General features: G+C 45.4%; 2 protein-coding genes across 12 annotated transcripts in view; one reads left to right on the top strand and one right to left on the bottom strand.

Moving 5' to 3' along the window:
- LOC146785406 (uncharacterized) overlaps nucleotides 1-24,861 on the top strand; it is a 2,064,968-nt gene that overhangs the window by 1,235,829 nt on the left and 804,278 nt on the right. The window contains exon 23 of the mRNA XM_085634420.1: nucleotides 4,883-5,026. Coding sequence (XP_085490546.1) covers nucleotides 4,883-5,026 — 144 coding nt within the window. The remainder of the gene's footprint in view (nucleotides 1-4,882; nucleotides 5,027-24,861) is intronic.
- LOC146785408 (uncharacterized) overlaps nucleotides 1-24,861 on the bottom strand; it is a 787,621-nt gene that overhangs the window by 745,757 nt on the left and 17,003 nt on the right. For 5 of the 11 annotated variants that reach the window (XR_014970639.1, XR_014970638.1, XR_014970636.1 and 2 more), the window contains exon 1: nucleotides 14,605-14,815. The exons of 1 other annotated variant lie outside the window; for it this stretch is intronic. The gene's annotated coding sequence lies outside the window, so the exon portion shown is untranslated. Of the gene's footprint in view, nucleotides 1-14,445; nucleotides 15,124-24,861 lie in introns of those variants that run through there. 5 more of the 11 variants (XR_014970641.1, XR_014970640.1, XR_014970637.1 and 2 more) reach the window with 5 other exon arrangements.

Genomic DNA, 24,861 nt, shown 5'->3' on the forward strand with positions numbered 1-24,861 from the left:
CTGCATATATAGATGACATAATCATTTATAGCTCAGCATGGAAAGAACACTTGGAATACCTAACCCAAGTCATCCAAACCTTAGGTAAAAGTTGGCTAACAATGAATCCAGCTAAAAGCCACTTGGCTGCCAAATCAGTGAAGTACTTAGGGCACCTTTTAGGGGAGGATTGTATAAAACCCCAAGAGGAGAAAGTGGCTGCAACAGCCCAAGTACCTTTTCCCAAAATCAGGGAAGACCATCGGGCTTTCCTGGGACTACTGGGATACTATAGGAGATTTACCCCAAGTTTTTCACAGGTAGCTGCGCCCCTAACAGACCTACTGAGAAAGAATGTGCAAACAGAAAAACGCCTTCGAGTTCCAACTCACTCAGAAGTACAGGCTTTTCAACAACCGAAACAGCTCCTAACTATGAGAAACCCTTCCTGCTACAAACTGATGCCTCAGAAAGTGGCCTTGGGGCCGTATTGTCCCAGACTGACGACATTAATCAGGAAAGGCCAATTCTTTATATTAGCCGAAAGTTGTTCCCAAGAGAAACCAGATACATGGTTATAGAGAAGGAAGCTCTAGCCATCAAATGGGCCATTGAGGCTCTTCGGTACTATTTAGATGGAAGAGAATTCCTCCTATATACTGATCACGCTCAGTTGGAGTGGTTGTCTAGGAATAAGGGACACAACCAAAGGATCTTGAGGTGGTTCTTAAGCCTGCATCCCTTCCGTTTTCCTGTCATCTATAGGAAAGGGAAAGAAAAGACTAATGTTCATTATCTTTCAAGATATCCGTAGACCCTTTTCTTGTAAACAACCAGGGCGAAGGAAGGCGGAGAGACGAATCCTACGGCCCAATTACCGCTGGAGTCCAGAAACGAGGAAGCGGAGATAAGGACGACCTGGGCAGCGTTTGAGGAAGAGGAGAGCGGGAAAATAAAAGCGGAGGAGAGGGAAAGGCATTCAGGACCGGAGGAAGGGCTGAGGTCGAAGAGCACGGTCTGAGACATCGCCGGAGGTAAGGAGGACGCCGAGCTGTGGTACGAAGACTGGTGGACTCCCGAGGACATGCAAGAGCAGCTGCAACTCTGGAGAGTTGCGGCAGAGAGCGGTACGTGACTTAGGAGAGGGAAGGTTGGGCGTAGTGGGTGGAAGGCAGCCGTTAGCTTCCCTGAGACCGGGGGTGGGAAAACCCCAGGTACACAACCACAATTTGATTTGTTTGGTGTATTTTTTCTTTAGGTTTAAAGACGATTTTTCCCTTCACGGTGCATTTAACAAACCCTCACTGTGGTGGAAGTAAATAGCATTAGGTTGAGAACACATGCTTACCGCTCCCTTTTGTTCTCCTTCTCTTCCCTTGTTGGTGACAAAACCATTGGGACTTCATCCAGAGCTCTATCCCAGAGGACCATAGGACTAAAAGAAGAAGTGAAGAAACTTTTCTACTAATCTCCTGTGACTGGAAGAAACCAGGAACCTATGTTTAACTGTTGTTTCCACCTTGTCTAAACCCACTACTACAATGAAACCCTAAATATTCACCCTATACGGCCTCCTCGCTTCTGTTTCCGCCCATCCCTTTGACACCGGCCATGACATATTGTTATCGATCTCATATTGGTAATGGATCTTGATTTTGTGTGTTTCATTAATTAGTGTATTTAATCATTTTATGCATCTTTTAGACACTAATCCTTGTTACTCGATATACACTCGCATATTTGGAGTTCTAGGTCAAAGTTGTCCAGGGTATCTCTTCATTTAATCTCCCAGTGGTACTTGAGAGGTGGTAAATCCATCTTTGTTCCAACTTTAGTAATTGTTTGTCATTTATGATTGTGGGTAATTTCTCTATCACGGTCCACGTGAAATCGTTCTCTGTGTGGCCTGATGTCTGGAAATAACGCATCCCATTTCGTGATGGTTTTTTCACACCGGAAGGTACTCCGGTGTTCGTTGATACGTGTTTTACATTTTACGTGTCGTCATCCCTATGTATCTTAATTGGCATTTGCATGTGATAACATATACAACATTGCTGCTGTTGCAGTTTGTATGCAGTAGTGGGCCATTACACATGTGGGAGTTGCAATGTCTGCCCCTTGACCAAGGCGAGCAAAGAGGTGGATCTGGGCTTAGAACCCCTAAGGAACTCAGGAAACACATATGATGTTGCAGTTTGTGTTATCACATGCAAATGTAAATGAAGAGATACCCTGGACAATTTTGACCTAGAACTCCAAATATGCGAGGGTATATCGAGTGACAAGGATTAGGGTCTATAAGATGCCTAAAATTAGTAAATACACTAATTAATGAAACACACAAAATCAAGATCCATTAACAATACTGAGCTAGATAACAAAATGTCATGGCCCGCTAAACACATTAACAATACATTTTCCGAAACCAATGAGGCCCCTCTTAATTTTTTCTCATAGATTGTTTCTCTTTTTTTAAAAAAAGTTTTGCTTAAAAAACGTTATCAACACCACACATGGTCGCTCACCTAACAACCTTGATAGATGCATTGACAATTAAGGGTCGAAAAGAAAGAAGCTCACAGAGTCTCTTTTTTCCTCTGTATATAAAAAGAGAAAAAAATGTTTTTAGATGTGCACACACAACTTTAACAATATACAGAGTTACTTATGACAACAGTGGATACATCAACCAGTATCCACTACAAGGAAATAAAATCACACCTGGGCAAAACAGGATAACCGTATTCAGCCTTCCAGTCAACAGAAATATTGGCGTAAGAAAAAACCCTGTGCTCGAAACGATTTTTTTTCGAGCACGGGACTACATTTCCCAGCATCCTTTGGAAAATGGACGGACGCGCAGGAAAATGACACGGGGGTAATGAGTGACAGCGCTTCAAAATGGACCCATCTGCCAGACCCAGCACTCGGCGGCGGTCTGAGCAGGGTCATGAAGGTAATCCTGCGGTGCTGGAATCTTTGAAGTAAGTAGAGAGAATGACTCAGTATGGATGAATGCGGCCGTCTACATGGGACTCCACTACCCCGAATGTCAAGTGAGTGTTGCAACAAACGGAGCCACGGCATGAGATATTGGTGCGGAGATCGCACCGGGAGGGGAGCGGCTGCAGCTTCTGTTGTTGCCTCAGTCTAATAACCGCATTTGAGCACAAAAAGCCTTGAGCATTAACGAAAGCATACATAACGGTTTTCTGTTACGTAGCAGGGGCCCCCAGGCGGAGTAATACTACCCCAGATATACCGATAGGTGAATTATGTATTGAGGAACCGAGTGACTGATTTTCACCAAAATAACGCATCAGAGCGTGAATACCGATAATATCTGAGAGCAAATTTGTGAATAAAATCATATATAATCAGTTTTGTGAATAGAAAATAAGGAAGGGATGACAATAAAACTTGCATATGAAATCTGCATTGAATATCCAGGTTAGCACAAAACATTGATAGAAGTATTTCTTTTCCCCTGTAGTGTTTGACTATAAGACAGCACCTCCCGCCTGATCCGCGTGCCCCTTGAATAAAAATACCAGTGGGTAAGCGTGAGAGTTCCAGAGTATGTGTGACACAACAATGTGACTATCACAGGATGAATGTATAAAGTTACAATCACCACACCTAGGGATTGCATCTGGACCCATCAGATGGCGGACAACCTATTCATATATTAGCTTTTTTAAATAAAAAACGGAGTTGTATGTAGTCAGATCACAAATCACAGCAATGTAAATAATCACAAGATCACTTTTTCATTTTAGATTTAATGAAGAGATACAGGGCAATCTGTTGCCAGTGTGACATGCACAAAATAAGGATATGCATAAAACACAAGAAAACACGGTCCAACATTTTGGAATGGATGAGACACAATTAACAGTCAGGATGAGTGAAAGAAGTAATAATGGCCTCTTCATCTCTCCTGTTTCTTAGGAAATCTACTGATGACAAAACCAGACAGGTGAGCGCATTAGGCCTCACGTTTGTGCATGGTGAGCATAAACAGTATAGAAGCAGGGACGAAGTAAAAGTTAAAAAGCCCTGAGGAAGGCCCCAGACCCATGTGGCCTCCTAGCGAGGGCCCAACCATGTTAGCACCAAAATGGGGTTTAACTGAACAATTATGTTCAGTAAAGCCCAAAACTTCACATTTTTTATTCATACCCCAGGAACTCTAGCATTTGGGTATACCTTGAGGTATTTTTAACAATCACTGATCTGGATCCTGATTAACCAGTATTGCGTTATCTCAGAACCCCCATTCCATCTATGGTTGAGTCCACCTGGGTAGTATCATCTTACCCGGGTGAGGATAGGCGCCAATGATGAAGCATGTCACAATACGTGAGTGAGGCATCTACTCCAATATCTTTGGATACCCTTATTCTCTAGGATAGGGCAGAGGGAGACTACTACATCTTGCAGCGGTTGCTTGTATGTGATAGCAGTGGCCATATTGTATAATTATTTTACCATTCAGAGTTAACCAATACATTTGCTCTAAACGTGGCAGCCGTGCCCAAACTTTAAAATAATTATATACTATGTAGAATACCATTGCAAGACAGCTATCCGCTGCCTGTAGTGTTTAAGCAGCAGCATTTTCTTTTTTCTACTTCTGTTCTTCTGTTCTTTTAATTTATGTTGCATATGTTGTTGAACTTGTAAGTGGGTTTTATTGTGGTTGTGTAAGTGGGTAATTGTGAGAAAGAGTCAGTGGATGAATAAGTGGATGCATGAGTGCAAAGAAGAGGGACATAGTGCATGTATGACGACCTATTGAGTACCTAAAATCATCGGTGACTGAGGAGGCACTTTCATTTATAGGCCAGACCTATTAGCATTGCCAGTGTTTGTTAACAATTGTGCTTTTGTTGTACAGAATATGGTGGCAGATTTAACAGCAGAACTCAAGGCTCTGCAGGTGCGATTCGAGGATGCTGTGGCTACACATGAGAAAGAAACCAGAGGCCTGAACGAGCAGCTAAAGGAAATGGCAAGGCACAAGGACACAATTGGAAGGGAGGTGAGTTCTCATTGACTTAAGCTGAGAATACATAGCACAAGATACCCAATGAAAGTTCCTCAGTGGTGCTGTTGTAAAATATTTGAGCAGATCAGAGGAAGCTTCATCTCCTGCTGAGCCTTCTTTATCTGCAGTAACGTCTTCTATCACAGAAATGAAGATGAACTAAAGTTAGAAAGATCAACGATGAGTCTGCAATTCCTGTGAGACTCATTTACAAGTTAATAGAGGTTCTATGTCAATCCTAACTGGCCCTCTTGCCAAGGGAAGAAAAATACCTCTCCACACCAGGCCATTGTCCCTAGTCTGGAAGCGGTTTTCACATCTCATCAAGGCTAGGTATTGACTGGGCAGCTACAGGAGAGCTAATGCGAATTAGTATTTAGGAGCTTTAGGCAGGGAAAAGGTAACTTTCTCAAAATCATAATTTTAAATATTTATTAAAAATCCGTCTTTACCATTAAGTTGGATTTAATATAAACATCAAATTAGTGTTTGAATCATCATCATAAAACTTTATTTCAGTCATAAGACCATAAAAGTGCTATACAGCTCATACAAAAAGATTTTTTTTAAACTGATATTTTTACTAGGCTACTAATGTATATTGCCAAACTAACCATGATCTGAATTTCATTAGATAAATAGAATAAACACGTACTGCACAATACAGGACCAGAACAACAAAAAACTTTGTTGTCCATTCCAAAGTAAACAGCATGGCCCGCTATACTGCCTTCGATCTAAATGTGCACTATACTCAAGGCCCCTTAGATATTATCAGTACAATATAAGTAAACTGCCAGATTAAACATGTAAAAACTGCTAAAACTGATAAAACAAAATGAAAGTTTCTCACTCTTTTGGCAATTTCTTTCTAATGGCCCACATATGACCCAAACTTTGCTACTGAGCAAGCAATCGCAGGAAAAGGGTGTGACCAGAGATTTCGAAGAGCTTCGCCAATGCAATCCAACAAGCTTTATTCGACAGATATGGCATAAAAGCACGAAATAAAAAATTAATATTTCATAGGACACAATGTATAAGCACGGTTAAAACATTTGTTGGGTTTCTTAAAATCTGTCGTCAGGAATAATAAAACACAATACAGTTTAAAACGACTGAGAATGCTAGAACGTATAAAAAGTCGTAATTCATGACATTAGATAATACAGGGATACAGAAGTTGATTCACGAGTAGTTCACACGCATCCAAATATACCAGACATTAATACAGTACTTAATATATGAGTAGCCAGCTTCATATACACATGCGCAAAAGAGAAATGGCAAATAAAAACCTTCAAATTACAAGGAATGACTATGATCTAATAGCCCACGTTCATCCCAAACATTTTGCTAATGCAATGACAATGGGAGTTGGTGTGTCCGTGCGCAATATTCCTTGCGCATCACTACTCCTTCCAGTGCCCCATAACCTACAAAAAAGCATGAGCCACGCTCGTCGAGGGGCAGCATATACTGGCAGACAAACAATAGGTGGGCCAGTGACTCCAATTAGGTCTGACAAGCGGGACACACACTATCACCTGAAATGACCCATCTTGCTGTGTAGGATCTTATTGGTAGTGAGACCACCCTAAATTGAAAGTATAACTTCCGATCGTGTGGTTTAGTTATGTCCCAATACTGCTCCAGGCTTGGGGATGGTTTAACTTCTAGAAATCCTCCCGTCAGTGAAGACGTGTCACTGTTTCTATATGCATTTTGAGTCACCAACATCTTTTAGGCCTGCAGCGTAAGTTGCTAATTCTGGTGTATACCTAGGCCAGTGATTCCCAAACTGGGGTCCGAGGACCCCCAGGGGTCCGTGGCACATCCCAGGGGGTCCGCCTGCAGCAGTTTTAAAAGCACTGCAAAGTTCCTTGTAAAATTAGCAGTTTGAGCAACTATAAAAGTATCAAGAAAATGCCAGTGATTAATGTACCTGCTGGTGAAAGATGAGAGTTTTGTCTAATGGCAGCTTTGACTTATCTAATGTGACACAGAGGGTTAATATGCCTACTGCAAAGAACGTGTACAATGCATTTTAAAAAACAGTATTTTATGTGCGTAGGTCAGTGGGCTACTGATTTTGTCACAGAGATTCTTTTGTCACTGTACAATTCATAAGGGACAATCGTAATCTAGCACAGTGCCCTATAAACTGTCAAAGAGCTACCTGCAAACTGCATGGTAAAAGTTAGCAACATATGTTTATTCCCAGTCTATCATTATCCTGATGCTGCTATGTTCCCACTTCCTGCACATGAACAATTTTGTAATGCCTTTTTGTCACTCCTATGTGTGCTGCCTAATGCAGCACACATGGAAGTTACAAAACGTCATTTTTATTAAAGATTGTTTATATGCAGGAAGGGTCACCATTCTGAACATAAACAATCAAAGGTGGTTTGCTAAAAAGCAAAAACGAGGAGAAATAAGGCATTTCTCCTCGTTTCGCCAAGTTAAGACCAGGTTATTCATGGTCTTAATTCTGGTGCTGTCTCCTATTTAAGCTGACCTTGTAAATTGAGAGCAGCGTCAAAATCAATGGGTGTTGGAGTGAAAGGCCCACTGCAACTCCCACTGCCCACCTTTTTCACACTAAGCATTGCGTGAAAGGGGTCCTTATTTACAAGGCAGCGTTAAGCCACAATAAGTGGCTTAACACTGCCTTGTAAATAAGGCAAGGCCCCTATTGCCACAGGAACATTGCAAAAAGTGACGTTCCCATGGCGATAGGGACTTTTAAATATGCCCCTAAAATCTTTAGTAATTTGAGTATTTGTTTTGTGCACACGTTTGTTTATTTTTTTCGAAGTACTGTTTTAATGTTTTAAATTTAAATCCTACAAATTGCTTGGGGGTCCCCGGCTTCCAGTGGTGACTCAATGGGGGTCCTCAGGAGTCAAAAGTTTGGGAACCACTGACCTAGGCTATTTGGTTTTAGGTTTAAACCTATAATAACTGATAAAACCCCACCGAAAGGAAAATAGCCATCACTGGTGTAATCATATGAACACTGAAAAAACACCTTTGCAACCACAAACTAAGTGCCATTCAAAGAAAGGAAAAGATAAGTGAAAGAGTCATTTTTATTTCGTCCTTAAGGGGCCAATACAATGTAACTTTGTTATATAAGGTAGTATCAAGAGAGACTGGGCTAACATTATTCTGCTTGAGTTTTGTTGTTTAGGGATGTCACTGAAACATTGTCTCTTCTTCTTTCTGCTTTTTTTAGGTTTGTGGTCTTTGGTCTAAAGATGCAGTGTTTAGATGCATTTGTAGGTCTTATTTAGTTATTTTATAAACTGTAGAGAATTGGGAAATATCAAAATCATATTTGAAATTTTGGCTACATTTGACTTCACTGATAGGTGAAATGGCTGGATTAATTAGAATCTTTCCTAATATGTAGCATCACATTTACCCACAGACAGAGAATGGGTGAAGTCCTTTGATACATCTGTCCCCCTTTCTAGTGACTCAGTATTGATTGTAAGTGAATTGCCAAACAGTCCAGTTTTGAGCCCTGCCATATTGTTTCGCCACGTTAATGTGCCATACGCAGTGCAGCGTCTCGGTCCCAAGGTGTGCCAGATTATTGTCCAGGCTTCTGTTTTGTCAAGATTGGACTACGGAAATTCCCTTTATTTGGGAGCTAACAAGGCTAGTATCAAGCGCCTGCAGAGGGTTCAGAACACGGCAGCACGGATTCTGGTTACATTGCCTAGATCTTGCTCAGTAGCGCACGTCCTCCCCAAACTCCATTGGCTGCCGGTTGACAAGCGGATTCAATTTAAGGCGCTGTGTATTTCACATAAGATCTTGTCACAACAGGCTCCATAGGTGCTACTCCATCTGATGGAGGCCTATGTGCCTAAGCGCTCATTGCGATCCGCCGATCTTTCTCTGGTTTGTACTCCCCGAGTCTGGAGAGCGAGGGCCGGGGGGTGTTCCTTCCGCTGTATGGCGGCAAAACTCTGCAACTCGATCCCGACCCCTATCAGAACTATTCCGAATCATTTGGCATTTCGCAAGGCCTTGAAGGCATGGCTTTTTTTCTACTTCTACTGTCTAATCACTCTGTCTTTCTCCTTGGCTCTTGTTTCTGGTCCTTGGTTTGCGCTGGGATGCCTCGTCGCTGAGGCAGCCATGTGCATTATAAATCTGAAATAAATAAATAAAATAAGTTCATGATATGAGCTATTATCGTTTTGGGAGGGCATGCCTACCAAATAAGTCTATGAGGACCGTTTCTACAAAGGTGTCCATGTGGCCAGTAGCTGTGGACTCGGGCACCCCAAGAATTCGTATGTTATTTCGGCGACTGCGCGCTTCCAAATCCACGTCTTTGAGGATTTTATCAACACGCTCTAGCCGCTTGAGGGATTGTGCCGCACCATCTTCAAGCTCAGAGGTGCGTGACTCCACTACATCAAGGCGTCTATCATGTACCTGGATTTTGACACCCATATCTGCAATGCGTCAAAGCGAACATCCAGTGTCTTGAAGCCAGCACGCATCTGCTGCCGTAGGGCCCCTATCTGAGCTCCAGACTCCTCGGGGGCCGTCGTCTTCTGCCCACCCTCCGCCATCTCGCTGGGCTGTTCTTGATCTGTGTCTGTCACTTTTTCAAATGGCAACAGGCGTTGTCTCGGATCTTTGCGGCCCATGCCTTAATTTGCCTGTCTATATAGGCCCAGGGGAGTGTGTACAGGGCTGTGAGCAGACGCTACGAAGGTGCCTTCAGGAGCTCATAGATTTAGAACAGCGCCTGCAATGGTCAGACATGCAGCGCGATTTCACGTGTTCCCAGGTTCCGAAATGCCAGGGCCCATGCCCTTCTGAGTGCCACCAGTCCAAGGGCGCTAGTTCTGCCCACGCTTATTTGCCCTTGTTTAATAGCTTGCACACTGCAGTTGGAGACCAGGTCGCTGAAGGGGGTCACAACCTCATGTGGCAGCAGGGATCCGGATTGCTCACTGTGTGGCTGCATGCAGTACGCTACATGCTGGACCCATTTCAGGCGTGAATGCGGCGATGCGGGTGACCTCGACATGGGAGTGTGGGAGGGGTGGAGAGATCGGCAGGGCGCAAATCCGGCAGTCAATTTGTGTAAATTTAGCGTGTCCCCGCACTCACACACTGTAAGATCTCAGCGCTGGTAATAACTGCAAAAACGAACATACACACGGGCCCTGTCCCAGCGTGCTTCGATGTTAGGGTCAGCGCGCAGCTCAGGAGTCTTCCCGGTATCCGCCTTCGGGAGGCCTATGGACCTCCCGCCAGTGTTCTTCTGCGCTTTCCGGCGTTCCCACACGCAGCGCACCGGTCCGCCCCTGCCAGCTCACCTCCCTGCATATATCCAAAGTTCCACCGATCACTTCGTCGCCGCTGCACTCTCCCTGGGCTGTCCTCCACTTTCGCTCGCCGCCATTTTGGAGTTACGGGTGGCGCCGCCGCCCGAGTCGTATCTCTCTCTCCCGGCTGAAAGCTCCGGCGGCGAAGGGCTCCCGATGTCCAGGGTTCAGTCCGCAACTGTCGGCAGCATTTTTAGAGCCCTTGGGTCACTCTAACTTGCGGGTTACAGGATGTTTGCCTATGCGGCCAGCGGAGCCTCAGAGCAGCACAGCCATCTCTGACTGCGGCTTGGCCACGCCACCCCTGGTTGAGCATCTTCTATAGTCCTTGAAGTGAATTTGTGGAGCCAGACTAAGTCCCGAGGGAAGAACCGTTATGTTGGGGGTTGTTTCCATATAGTGAAAATACTGTAGGTTGTTGCTGCCTATGATATTTAGTAGAAGCAGTCAGGGCAACTTTGTTATTTGTAATGCCTCCACTGTTACAACACTATCATTTTGGTTTATTTTACCTCCAGTAAGAAATTGACTTATCGTATGATCTTCATACTTTGCCAAATGTAATCTGCATAAACAAGAATATAATTGAGATTGATCAATGAGGGTTTACATTAGCTTACAGCCTATGCTGACTAGCTGTGGTCCAAGTTTGCATGTAGTGGTTATGTTTGACAATAGTGATTTTTCAAGAGAGACTGGGCTAACATTATTCTGCTTGAGTTTTGTTGTTTAGGGATGTCACTGAAATATTGTCTCTTCTTCCTTCTGTTTTTTTTAGGTTTGTGGTCTTTGGTCTAAAGATGCAGTGTTTAGATGCATTTGTAGGTCTTATTTAGTTATTTTATAAACTGTAGAGAATTGGGAAATATCAAAATCATATTTGAAATTTTGGCTACATTTGACTTCACTGATAGGTGAAATGGCTGGATTAATTAGAATCTTTCCTAATATGTAGCATCACATTTACCCACAGACAGAGAATGGGTGAAGTCCTTTGATACATCTGTCCCCCTTTCTAGTGAGTCAGTATTGATTGTAAGTGAATTGCCAAACAGCCCAGTTTTCAAACATTCAATGCAAGATGTAGTGACAGGTATGTGTGAAACGGATGTTGTCACCAAGCATCTGAGATAGTGGTGAAAACATGACACCAGGTGTTTGGTAAACATGGAACAGTGTCACTTGGAATGCTACTGAAAAAAGTTCCTACCAAGTTCAATTAAGATTGGAGTGATATTGTTTGTATTTGCAGTAATTCAGCTACGTATATGAACAAGTTGTATGATGGCCTGTCAAAATCGATACCTGAGCTGAAGTGCTTCCCTGTAAGATATCCTTGTCACTTGCTAGAGTGTATGCTGAAAGCATCTTTACAATCTTTAGAGTTAATGAAGAATGCTATTGACTTAGTAGTCTATTCTGGTGCAGTAAAAATGTATTTTGTCCTCATATATACCCTGTGCACACACTACCTATACACATGCACTATCTGTGCAGAAAGCAAACAATAATAAAAATTAAATAAAAATTCCATAAACACCGGAAAAACACTGTTTCTGTTGTTTTTAATGGCGCAAAAATGTGTAACCACTGATAACCACTGTTTTTTAAGGTATTGAAAAAACTGAAAAAACCCCACCAGAATTTACCAAAAATTGAAACTGAAAACAGGAAAGCCTATGTATACCCAATTGCTTGCAGATTGGTTTAAGCCATTTTGCTCTTGGGCAGGATTACACCGGACAAGCGTAGAATACATGGGGAAATCGACTCTGCTGCAGAGGCAGAGCTGGGGTAAATCTGGGAAATAGTGGAAAGCTGATGCCAGGAGTCTGTGGTCAAGGGAAGGGAACCAAATCTGAATTGCATATAAAGTTTCCTGCCTTGAGGAAATTTGATAGTAATTAAATATTGCTCTTATGAACTGATCAGTTTAAAATCCATGATTTCCATGGTTAAACGTCCCCATGATGGATTAATAAGTTAAGCCTGTGCTGCCTAGTACCAATACTGCTTTTTGACAAGATCTTTGCTAGGGAGTAATGCCGAGTGCTTAACAACCCAATAGGCCTTTAATCCTATTCTGGTTAATAGGGATTTCACGTTACGTATCCAAGCTAACTTCTTGAAATATTGAAGTGTTCTGACTTTCGTTAGAGCGGTGGCATACGGGAACAACTCAGGAGTGGACCTTATATGCAGCCAAAACAGTAAAGGGCGTAGCTTGGCCTTCTCTATAATAGGAACACTACCCAAGTCCAACCTTAGTGGGTGGAGGGGCGTACTCTGGGATAGGGAGACCAAGCGCCTCAGAAACTTGTTCTCTGCTTTCAGAAGGGCATCCATCCCTTCAAAGACCCCACAGTTCAGCTCCATAAAGAGCTGAATCTACTCCTTAGTGTCATAGATCTGAAGTGGGGCTATGTTCTTTTATCAGAGCCCCTACTCTTTGTCTATGCTTCAGGATCAGCTTGGTCACAAGAGGCTTCCATGACATATCTTCTGAAAGTGTGATACCTATATAGTCAAAGATTCTCACCCTTTCCAAAGGGATCCCTCCTAGGGATAGTTTATCTCTAAAGGATTTATGGGGGTTAAGCAATAAAAGCTTTGTCTTTGAAGTATTAACCACTAATCCTCGGGAATCGCAAAAATCTTTAAAGTGATTTAAAAGCAACTAAGGGCCTACTGGGATTTTGGATACTAACAGAGTATCATCAGCAAACAGTAGACTCACCACCTTTAACCCCCCCTTCCCCCCCAAACTATGGGCATCTGCTGGGGCATCGAAGATAAACTGGACAACGCCATTCACAAGAAGGGAAAAGAGTGTGGGTGCCAGTACACAGCCCTGACGTACCCCCCATTGACATTTATTGAATCAGTAAGCTGGCCTTGGCGACCCCTGGCAAAGTTTGCCTCATGGAGGCAAATAACAAGTGATAAAATGTCCATTAATAATAGTGTTTGAATCATTTTTCTAGCTCAGTAGTTCTTAATCTAAGGAACACGGACCCTCAGGAGTCCATAACACATTCTCAGGGGCTCCGTAGGCTGCAGTCCTTAGCTCTAGCCCAAGCTGTTTAGGGAAAATGGGAGCCAAAGGTCGGCAGTAATGATCGAATGAGGTAATCAATGTCCGTGAGAAAGCTCATGTTTACATTTCCTGCATTTTACTTGATTTACTTCCCAAAGCTTATTTGTTATTTCCAGCACGTTGTTTTCCTTTAGTTTTTTATACTGTATACTGTTTCGTACTCACTCCTTTTTTATTCAATCTATATATTAACAACTTGGGTGACACCCTGGCGAATGCATGCATTGACCTGCCCCAAATTGGACATCGGCCGATACCGGTTCTACTCTACGCAGACGATGCGGTGCTTATGGCCCGCACGCCACTGGCTTTACAGCATTTTTTAAATGAATTTGTACTTTTTATGGAGAATCTGGGGTTATTAATTAACATTATTAAAACCTTTGTCATGAAAGCAGGACGAAGACTATCCAAGGGTCGAAACATTTTAATAGGAAAAGCAATTTTACCACAAACTCCCTCTTTCTCATACTTTGGGATTTTATTTGATGATGCAGGGAATTGGAGAAGTCCAGTAAGCTCGAGAAGGATGCAATTTCTCAAATCAATTACGGGCCTGTGCAATTTTTCAAAGAAATTGGGATGCAAACCGCCAAAAGAAATGTTCACCATATACAATGCCAAATGTCGATCAATTGCAATTTATGGCTCCGAGCTATGGGGGTATGTAAATGTGGACTCTTTACAGCTACTTGAAAAGGATTTAAAAAAAAAAAATCTACTAATTGATGTGCGTATACAGTACAAATATACCAGTATGAATATAACTTAAGCGAAAGTAAATCTGTTCACTGTGGGGTGTTGTAGGTGTTCCGAGGTGGATGTGTGGTTATTCAGGAAAATATTTACAGCCATGTTCACACACCGAATATAGTTAGAGACCCGCCCCAAAGGCAGGGGTTGTCCCTATCTAGTGATGGAATGGGGAAGGAGTACCCCCCGATGCTACTTACTTTCTTTCTGCCCCATGGGGGGCCTCGCAGGAGCAGCTGGCCCCGGTGAACACTCGGCGTGGGAGGTGACGTCACCCTCCCTGCGCCCTTCAAAGCTTCCCAGGCACTCCCGCAGCGCGGGACGCTTCACTTGGGCTCGTGACCCCCGACGCTACTTACTTTCTTTCTGCCCTGGGGGGCCTCACAGGCGCAGCAGCCGCCGCCAGCAGTCCCAGAGAGCCAGCATCACAGCTGGGGTGGGACTCGATCCCCCAGCTGGCCCTGGCGAACACTCTGCGCAGGAGGTGACGTCACCCTCCCTGCGCACTTCAAAGCTTTCCAGGCCCTCCCGCAGCACGGGACGCTTCACTCGGGCTCGTGAGCCCCGACGCTACCTACTTTCTTTCTGCCCCAAGGGGAGGCCTTGCAGGAGCAGCAGCAGCCAGCAGTCCCAGAGAGCCAGCATCACAGCTGGGGTGGGACTCGATCCCCCAGCTGGCCCCGGTGAACACTCGGCGTGGGAGGTGACGTCACCCTCCCTGCGCCCTTCAAAGCTTCCCAGACACTCTCGCATGCCCGGGCCGCACCTGGGCGAAGCCCGGACCAAGGGCGAGTCCGTCTGCACCCGTCCGCGTCAGACCGTGGCAGGGCAGGGCCACCTTATTTGGCTTTTGGAAAATGTCTGGGCGGCTCTAAACTGGATCCGGAACAGGATATTGTCTGGAAAAACTTCTCAGAGTGATCTGAGCGCCGGTCTTACAACTACCATCAATTACCCTAAAGAACTGTAAGGCGGTGAGACAACTAATGAAGTACTACATCTTTTCTAAGTCGGCAGTGTGATCATTCTTTTTAGAGATCGTGTTACTAAATGATTTTAAACCCGGACAATCAGTAAGCAAGATAGCTAAAAGACCCTGCTAGGGTTAGTGTAGCTTACCAGTTACTTTCGGAGTGCGTATTGAATTGTTTATTAATGGCACATATATTCAGATGACTAGCACGAGTTTATTGTTTTTTAACTCGATTTTATAGGTTTTTACTATTTATATTTGTGCCCAGTCCTCTTTTATTCTTGGTCTTGCGGTCTCAGTGCCTGTATTTTGCATTTTGCACTTTTAGGCACTCTATGCACCTTATATCGTTGGCATTTAGCACTTTGCAATTGTACTATTGCAATCTTAATACCTTAGGCCCTGTGGTATAAGTGTTTGTATTTTGCACTTTTTCTGCATAATAAGCACTTTACATTGTTGGTATTTAGTTCTCGGCGATTGTGCAGATCGCAGTTTTGCACACTGCAGACAACTAACTAGGTCTCATTTTGCTGACTTTGTTTTGGGATCTTGTGACATATTAATTATCAGGATGTTGAAACGCAAATTACAAAAAAAAACTAAAACTGCAGCTGACCCCTCATGCTCTACCATTGATTCCTATCTAGTAAGGGCGATTAGTGCCATTAACGTTGAAATAGATCGGGCGGAACACCGCCTCTCATTAGGTGTAGGCACAGTGATGGAAGAAATAGCTGGGTTGGAAGTAGAGTCTACCGCAAGTAATGAGCAAGAAATTACCCCCCTTGTGAATACTGGGATCCTTGATGTTGACCCAGATCTACCTTTACCACCCAAAGCACCACGATCGCAATCACCTAGTGGTTCCCCTACACCGACAAGGAAAAGGAGCTGCAGGAAAAGCCAAGCGAAAACAGGGACCATTAGTAAAAGTAAAAAAGGCCCACTATCGAATATTACTGTCAAGACATTGGAGAAATCCTCTGACACAGGACCCCCATCTGATGAGCGAGCTAACCATATTGTATCCCTTTAAACACAAAAATGAGAAGTATCTATTAAACCACTACACGACAAACTAGACAAACCTAATGGAGAAGTCACCAAACTTAGTAACATATTAAGACATATTAGCGAATACGCAAGGGGGAATGGGCCACAGGGGGGACCGTATGAGCGCCCTAAACTAGGTATAACTACTGGTACTGTTAACACACTAACTAGTACCCCAAGCACCACCAATAGGAATAATAGGGACTGTGAGGGCCAAGGTTTTAACCTCCAAGGGCCCAAAACCGGTGCTAACACGACCTCCACATTCCCCAGACAGACAGTGACAAAGATTTACTATCCCTGCCATAATAGAAGGGACAGGATTGTAAGCGTAGAGTCAACCCAGACCCCTAACAAACCAAAGGAGAGGGAAGAACCAGAGGGAAGAACTGATCTGCCGATTAACCTACCCCCAGAATGCTGTCCATATGTGGCAGTCTTGGCGAATGTACCCCAACTAGAGTCTGGCCAAAATGAAACGCATGATACTTTAAAAAATAAAGTGGTGCACTGGCTAAATCAAAATTGTGGTTTCCCTGCGGATTGTGCTGACTAGATACTCTTGACTAGAATAGTAAACTGGATCGGGCCCTTAAGAAAATCATTGCATCGTGACTGCGTAATCATTAACTTTAGGAACCCCAACTGGGTCAGGACCTCCCATGAAAGAGCAGCTGCACTCCCATATAGTGATTCTAATGTATCACTTCGGGCTTTAGGCTTCTTCTATAGGCACCTAAGGTCTTCACCCAATATGGGAAGGGACCAGGAACTACGTAGAATTAATCCAACAGTGCTACCTCAGCAATATTATGGATTACCTATAATTAATAGTTGTTTTCCTCTGAGCACACTTGATGTAAATGATTGACAGGGCACTGCCCGTCTACCCGTTGGGGGAGAGGGATTTGAAGGAACCGGGTTTACGGGCGTAGGGCTATCTGTTGACAGTGTGCTTAACATGGACGTGCCTAATTTAATTATGTCCAAGTATCCATCTAGGGATATAAATCTGCCTGCCTCACACACATTAAATAAGGAGATTGTTTTCATCTGGGTGAACCCCTACACTGACAACTAAGGGCAATCAATGGAAGAGGCTACAAACCCACTCGTATTGCTCCCCCGTACTAGTAAGTAAGAGGCCGGCAGTAGAATAAATTACCAACCCATTGAAAGTACAGGAAACCCCCCAGCCAGCAGCTATATCATCGTCACCTGGAATATAGCCGTATTGGCAAGTAAAAAGGATATGTTAGGCTGGGTGGATTTTATCAATAAACATGACATCTGTTTACAAGAAACGTTGAGTACTGATCATGTTTATTTTGAAGGGTTTACCTCTTATGATTTACCAGCAACTCCCTCTATGTCTGGCAGAGCGAAGGGCAGGCTGTTAATCCTTCTGAAAAATAATTTGCCCTTGAGAGTTAAAAGGGTTACCAATGTAGGGTACCACTCGCAGATACTGTGGTTACACCATAACGATGGCTGGGATGTTTTATTGATTAATTTCTATAATAATATATTTGATTCTACTCATCATAATGTAGTCACTGAATTAGAGACGGAAGTAGATAACTTGCTCACAGCAGAAAATACAAATTTTGCTATTGTATGGGTCGGAGATTTTAACATCCCAATTTGTACTCTGTCTATGACTAAAGTCTGTGGGTTTAGTAGCGATGAAGGGGATGACTGTATACATTTCCCACATGACATCTATGGAGATACCTTAAACACTGTCTTGGCGAAATATGACCTTGATATTATGCAATGTGCACAGCATGGGTATGGGAGGGAGATACCAACCTTTACCAGAAGAAATGCGAATAGCACTATTGATCATGTAATAGTATCTGCTAATATTGTAAACTTGTGTTCTATCGCAGGGATTGACGAATTGAGTGACCACAATTGTATTATCATGCCAATGCTTGTGTGGGGGAATAAATCTGTAGCACAACAAACTGTTATTGGTAATATTGCCCCGTGTAGACCAAACGGCACTAGAATCAGGTGGAAAGGTACTAACTAAGTTAAAATTTAAAAATATATTGTTCTAGAATGTGGTAATGAGATTTGTGATAGTCTAGAAATCGAGGTTGAACAGCTATGATACTAACTAATTTTTGTAAAATCAATTATATCATTTATAAATTATTTACTGCACCACTGTGCAGGAAACACATGCAGATCAGGGGCTGGTTCAATCACTCCTGTACCGACTCACTGAACCAGTTGAAACTAGCACTCTCCAGTAGACCCATGGATAAGGCGTTAGTACAAAAACTAAGATTGGAATATAAATTAAACTTAAAACGGAGGCAGAGCGGGCATGGGATTATCTTGCGTTGGCTGCAGACTCATCTAATAAGTTGTTCTGGGAAACTGTCAATTCAACATTTCTTAAAAATGAATCTTTCCCACAACTTCTGTGCCACGTTAGCTGTGAGGAATGGGTGGCACATTTCTCTAGCATTTTTAACCCATGTGATAACGTTACTGAGGATCTTACTAACCCAAGCAAATGGCTCACCATTCCCCTAAATATCACCCTTGATGAGGTTGAGCTAGGTATTAGAAGCATCAAAGGGGGAAAAGCACCAGGCCCGAATGGTGTACCCATCGATGTTTATAAAACTGTGCCGGAACTGTGGGGCCCGATACTAGAGTTTTTAACGCTGCAGTAACAGAGGGAGCTCCCACTACTTGGGGCGAATCCGTTATTATCCCCATTTATAAAAAGGGGAATAAATCGGAAGCCAAGAATTACCGGCCGATTTCCCTATTAGACTCATCAGTAAAGGTCATGAGCAGGATTTTATTAGTAAGACTGGAAGAGTGGGTTGCGGATAATGAGATACTGTCACAGGCTCAATACGGTTTTAGAAAGGGGCTGGGCATGCTTGAACAGTGTATTAATTTACAGCTTTTAATTGGAAAATATACATGTGCTAAACCAGGACGGCTTTTGTTATGCTTTGCAGATGTTAGCAGCGCCTTCGATTTAGTGGACCACGCTATACTTTGGCCAGTTTTACTCAATCTCGGTGCCCCAGAGCCCATTATTTACTTTTTAGCTAGGCTATCCGAGAAATTATCGACCAGAGTATGGTACGGCCAAAGGGGCGAATGTACTGCTGCATCTTAGCACCATTGCTTTTTACCTTATTTATTAATGAAGTTGACGAGGTTCTTAAATTGAAACAGGTGAACGCCCCCCAAGCCGAGGGCCAGGATGTCCCGGTTCTGCTTTAGGAGGACGACTTTGTGCTTTTATCTAGAACACCGGTAGGCCTACAGCGGTTAATTTATGGATTCGCAGATTTTATCAATGAGAGGAAGTTGCTGATTAAAAGGTCAAAACATACACAATGGTCTGTGGTTTGAAACCCAGGAATATGAAATCTTTTTTTATAGATGGGAAAAAATGTAGCCAATTTTTGTTATTTGGGGCTATCTTTCGCTGGTGACGGTAAATGGATGCGTGAAATGTCTAATGTCCTGGCCAAGATGACTATAAGTGTAACTTCGTAGGCTTCAAATATCCAACGCTGTGGCCATGGGCTGGGTAAAAAATACTAGAATGCCCCCCAACAAATGAATATAAGTGGGAAGCACTTGGCAGCACAGACGAGAAGAGGTCCTGTGTCCAGTGTCCTCCCCACTGATAACCTCAGTAGAAAAGGAGAACACGTGAGACCGCAAACTGACGCCTGGAACTTTGTTGCAGGCCCCTGGCCCAAAACGCACCCTGCACTTTGCCTCTAGTCCCTTGAGGGGCTTTAAAACCATTGCGGCAGTTCCGCAGCGTGGGAAACCGCAAACCGACGCCTGGAAAATTTGTGGCTGGCCCCTGGCCCAAAACGCACCCTACACTTTGCCTCTAGTCCCTGGAGATGCTTTAAAATCATCGCGCCGGTCCAGCGCGGGGTGCGCCCGGTCTTGGCCCGGGTGAAGACGGGCCTGTCTTAGCCCGTCATAGACCGGAAGAGGCCGGGCTGGTCCACGGCCCTTTATCCTTCAACTAAAGGTACGGTGATAAGTGACTATATAACATAGTCCAGGAGAACTTTTAAATAACGTTTGAACTTTTACTGAGACTTTCCCCCTTGTTGGAAATACTCCACTCCCACACCGGAAAGGGTGGTGGTAACGGGGTCTTTCCAGACACACTGTGGTAGCTTGGCTCGAGTGGTCAGGAATCAGGCACCGTGCTAAGCATACGTCATACCCATACAATAACCATGCGTGCATCCGTTCCAAAAACGACTCTACACCGTAAAAATTATGAAAATATCTCTGTTTATCTTCTTTTTCTCTTAGTTGCTGATTAAATAAATAATAACACAATCACAATATACAAGGCTTTTTAAATAGTGCAGGTCAAATAAATACTGTCTTAAGGATTCAATAAATAGGGGTGATCATAAATAATAAAGGCATAAATATAAGTGCATTACATACAGGCAATTAAATATTCTGAGGCAATAAATACTGCAAACCAATAAATATTGTGCGACAATAAATACTGTGGAACAATAAATACAGTGAAGCAATAAATAGGTTAAATACAATTAATATAGTGCTCTCAATAAATAATTAAAAGCTGACAGTGACACTTATAGAATCAGATCACATTTGAAATTACAATGGGCTGATTTGGCCCAGGCACAGCTTGTGGTTAGGTGGATGGCTTGAGGGTGTCTACTCCCTGGCTTGGACAAGGCTGAGGCCTAAACTGAGGTAGATCAAGGGGGGAATACTAGAGACCTGGCTCTCTCACTCTACACAACCCCTCTGAATTAGTCTCAGCTCACCCCTGGCACAATCAAGCTGGTTCCAGCACCTCTCTAGCTCCTAGGGTAGTCTCTCAGGATTCAACAGGGCCTTAGGCGCCCTCTATTCCACTTACTGCCCTTTTTCTGAAGCTCCGACGCCGCTGGAGTCGTGTCGACGCCGTGAGGCGGTTCCGGTTCGATGTCGGTGGCCTCGGCGCAATGTCAGTTCTTGACGACGCCGGTAGGCGGTTCCGGTTCGATGTCGGCGGCCTCGGCTCGATCTCGACCTCCGATTCGATGACGTTGGGCAGTCTTGGCTCGATGTCGACTTCGGGCGGCTCCGGTCCGATGGCGACCTCAGGTTCGATGACGTCGGCCGGCCTTGGCTCAATGTCGACTTCCGGCGGCTCCGGAGTGCGATCCCCACTCCCGACCTCCGGTGCTCCTCTCCTCAGGTTCCGGCGACTCCGGAGTGCGACCTCCACTCCCGACCTCCGGTGCTCCTCTCCTCAGGTTCCGGCGACTCCGGAGTGCGATCTCCACTCCCGACCTCCGGCACGCTTCTCTCAGGTTCCGGCGACTCCGGAGTGCGATCTCCACTCCCGACCTCCGGCACGCTTCACCTCGGTCTCCGGCGACTCCGGAGGGCGGACTTCACTCCCCCGTCGACGCCGCTCACTCGACCTCGGGTGACTTCCTCCTCGACCTCTGGTACTCTCTACGACCTCCGTCGGCGCCCTCTCTCGACCTCTGGCGGCTCCGGGTACGACGTCTGCTTTTCCAGTCAGCGCCGCTTCTCCACCTCGGGCTCCGGGTCTCTAGGCTTCTCGACGTCGGTCTCCAGGAAAACCAATAATCAGGTCAGGACTTTGCTGTTCTTTGCTTCTAAGGCCTGTTCCTGCTGTCCAGGTCCTTAAGATGGTTTTTCTTGCTTCTTCCCACACAGGGCTCCAGGCTGGGCTCAGTCAGTAGGGACTAGTATCAAGGGTGGGTTTATGGACCCCACTCCAGGCACAAGTTTCCACCCCTGCTGCCTCACTCCTTCCTCCTTCAGGTTTCTGCTGCTCACTCCTCACCAGTCAGGTGCCAACTGCCAGCTCCAACTGCCAACTCTCTGTCTTAGCTTCCCAACATTCTAAACCGCTTCCAACTGTCACAGGGCTCCAGAATGTTGCAGAAGGTTTTAGTAGGTTCCAGTGGGTGCTGGTGATGTCACAGGTGGCCACCATTTTGTGCTCCAGGCCCTCAGACAGAAGTTCCAGGGGTAGATAAAATGGCTCCCTGAATCTGCAGCAACACTAAAAAGTCTGGTGGTTCCCAAAAAGGAAAAATTCTAACAGGGTTTGAGGCAAAAGTGGGACAAAATAAATAATGATGAAGCGGGACCACCCAAAGGGCTGACAGGTCTAACCCCTTGGGAGTTCTCATCACTAAGGCGGAAATACCTTGAGAGACCGTCTGCATTGGCGTGGTCCACTCCAGGCCGATGTTCCACCTGAAAGTCCATTCCCTGTAGGGAAATAGACCACCTCAACAACTTGGGATTCTCCCCCTTCATCTGCATCAGCCAACGAAGGGGTCTGTGGTCGGTCTGAACCAGGAAGTGCGAGCCAAACAGGTATGGCCGCAACTTCTTCAGAGCCCATACCACTGCAAAGGCTTCACGCTCTATTGCACTCCACTTCTGTTCCCTGGGAAGTAGTCTCCGGGATAGGAAGACCACGGGTTGATCCAGACCCTCTTCATTGAGTTGCGATAACACTGCCCCAATGCCATGTTCTGATGCATCTGTCTGGACAATGAACTCCTTGGAAAAGTCTGGGGCCCTTAAGACCGGGGCCTCGCACATGGCTTGCTTCAGCTTCACAAAGGCCTGCTGACAAGCCTCCGTCCAGACTACCCGTCGAGGTTGTTTCTTGGACGTGAGCTCAGTGAGGGGGGCTACGATGGTACCGTATCCCTTCACGAAGCGGCGGTAGTATCCCGTGAGGCCCAGAAAAGCTCGGACCTCAGTCTGTGTGTTGGGGGGTTCCCAGGCCATGATAGCCTCGATCTTCGCCTGGAGGGGTTGCACCGCTCCCCTACCCACCAAGTGTCCAAGGTACACCACCGACCCCTGCCCGATCTGGCACTTGCTGGCCTTGATCGTCAATCCAGCTTGCCTCAGGGCCTGGAGAACAGCTTGCAGGTGACGCAAGTGATCCTCCCAGCTGTTACTGAAGACGGCTATGTCAATCCAGATAAGCAGCAGAGAAACTCTCCATTCCGGTGAGGATCTGGTTTACCAGGCGCTGAAACGTGGCAGGTGCGTTCTTGAGCCCAAAGGGCATCACACAGAACTGGTAGTGGCCATTGGGCGTGGAGAAGGCTGACCTTTCCCTTGCTCCATCAGTCAAAGAGATCTGCCAGTACCCAGAAGTAAGGTCAAAGGTACTTAGATATTGGGCAGCTCCCAGCCGGTCAATCAATTCATCCGCCCTAGGGATCGGATGAGCATCAGTTTTGGTCACTGAATTCAGTCCCCGGTAGTCCACACAGAACCTCAGTTCCGGTTGGGCACCCGGTGGTGCAGCTTTTGGTACTAACACCACCGGACTGGACCAGGGGCTGCTAGAAGGTTCGATCACTCCTAGCTCCAGCATCTTAGTGACTTCACTGTGAATGCTGGCCTTCACCTTGTCTGACATCCGGTAGATCTTGGACTTCACAGGTGGGCTGTCTCCTGTGTCCACGTCATGGACGCACAGGTGAGTCCTACCCGGGACAAGGGAGAACAACGAAGAGTACTGTCCCAGGACCTGGCGGCAGTCCTCCCGCTGTTCAGGAGTTAGAGATGGGGAGAGAATCACTCCCTCCACCGACCCATCCTTCTCTTGAGACGCAAACAAATCAGGGAGAGGCTCGCTTTCCACATCCTCTCCTCCGTCAGTCACCATCATCAAGATGACTTCGGGCCTCTCGTGGTGGGGTTTGAGGCGGTTGGCATGCAGCACCCGCAGGGGCTGACGAGGGGTCTTCAGGTCCACCAAGTAGGTAGCCTTACCCTTCTTCTCCAACACCTCAAAGGGTCCTGACCAGCGATCCTGGAGGGCGCTAAGCTCTCCTGGTTCGATCACCCACACCTTCTGGCCAGGCTCCAACTCCACCGGGTGAGCGTTGTGGTCATACCACGCCTTCATCACTGCTTGGCTGGCTTCCAAGTTGTCAGAAGCTTGCTTCCACAACTTAGCCATTTGGCTCCGGAAGGCCAGCATGTAGCTCACCACGTCCTGGGGAAGCTTTCTGGGAGTTCTTTCCCATCCGTCTCTCACCAGGTTGAGAGGTCCACGTACAGGGTGCCCATACTGAAGCTCGAAGGGGCTGAAGCCCACTCCCTTCTGTGGCACTTCCCTGTAAGAAAAGAGTAGACAGGGTAGGAGGACGTCCCATTTCCTCCGCAGGCTTTCAGGCAGACTTCTGATCATGCCCTTCAAGGTTTTGTTAAACCTCTCCACCAGACCATTGGTCTGGGGGTGGTAAGGAGTTGTGAACCTGTAGGTCACTCCACACTCCTTCCACATCGCCCGCATGTACGCTGACATGAAGTTGGTCCCCCTGTCGGACACAACTTCCTTGGGAAAACCCACTCGGGTAAAGATTCCCATGAGGGCCCTAGCCACAACAGGTGCTGTTATGGTCCTCAGAGGTATTGCCTCTGGGTACCGTGTGGCATGATCCACCAGAACCAGGATAAACCTGTGACCAGCTGACGTTGGCGGATCTAACGGACCCACAATGTCGATGCCCACCCTTTCAAAGGGGGT

Source organism: Triturus cristatus, chromosome 11, assembly GCF_964204655.1.
Source record: "Triturus cristatus chromosome 11, aTriCri1.1, whole genome shotgun sequence".
NCBI classification, from domain to species: Eukaryota; Metazoa; Chordata; class Amphibia; order Caudata; family Salamandridae; genus Triturus; species Triturus cristatus.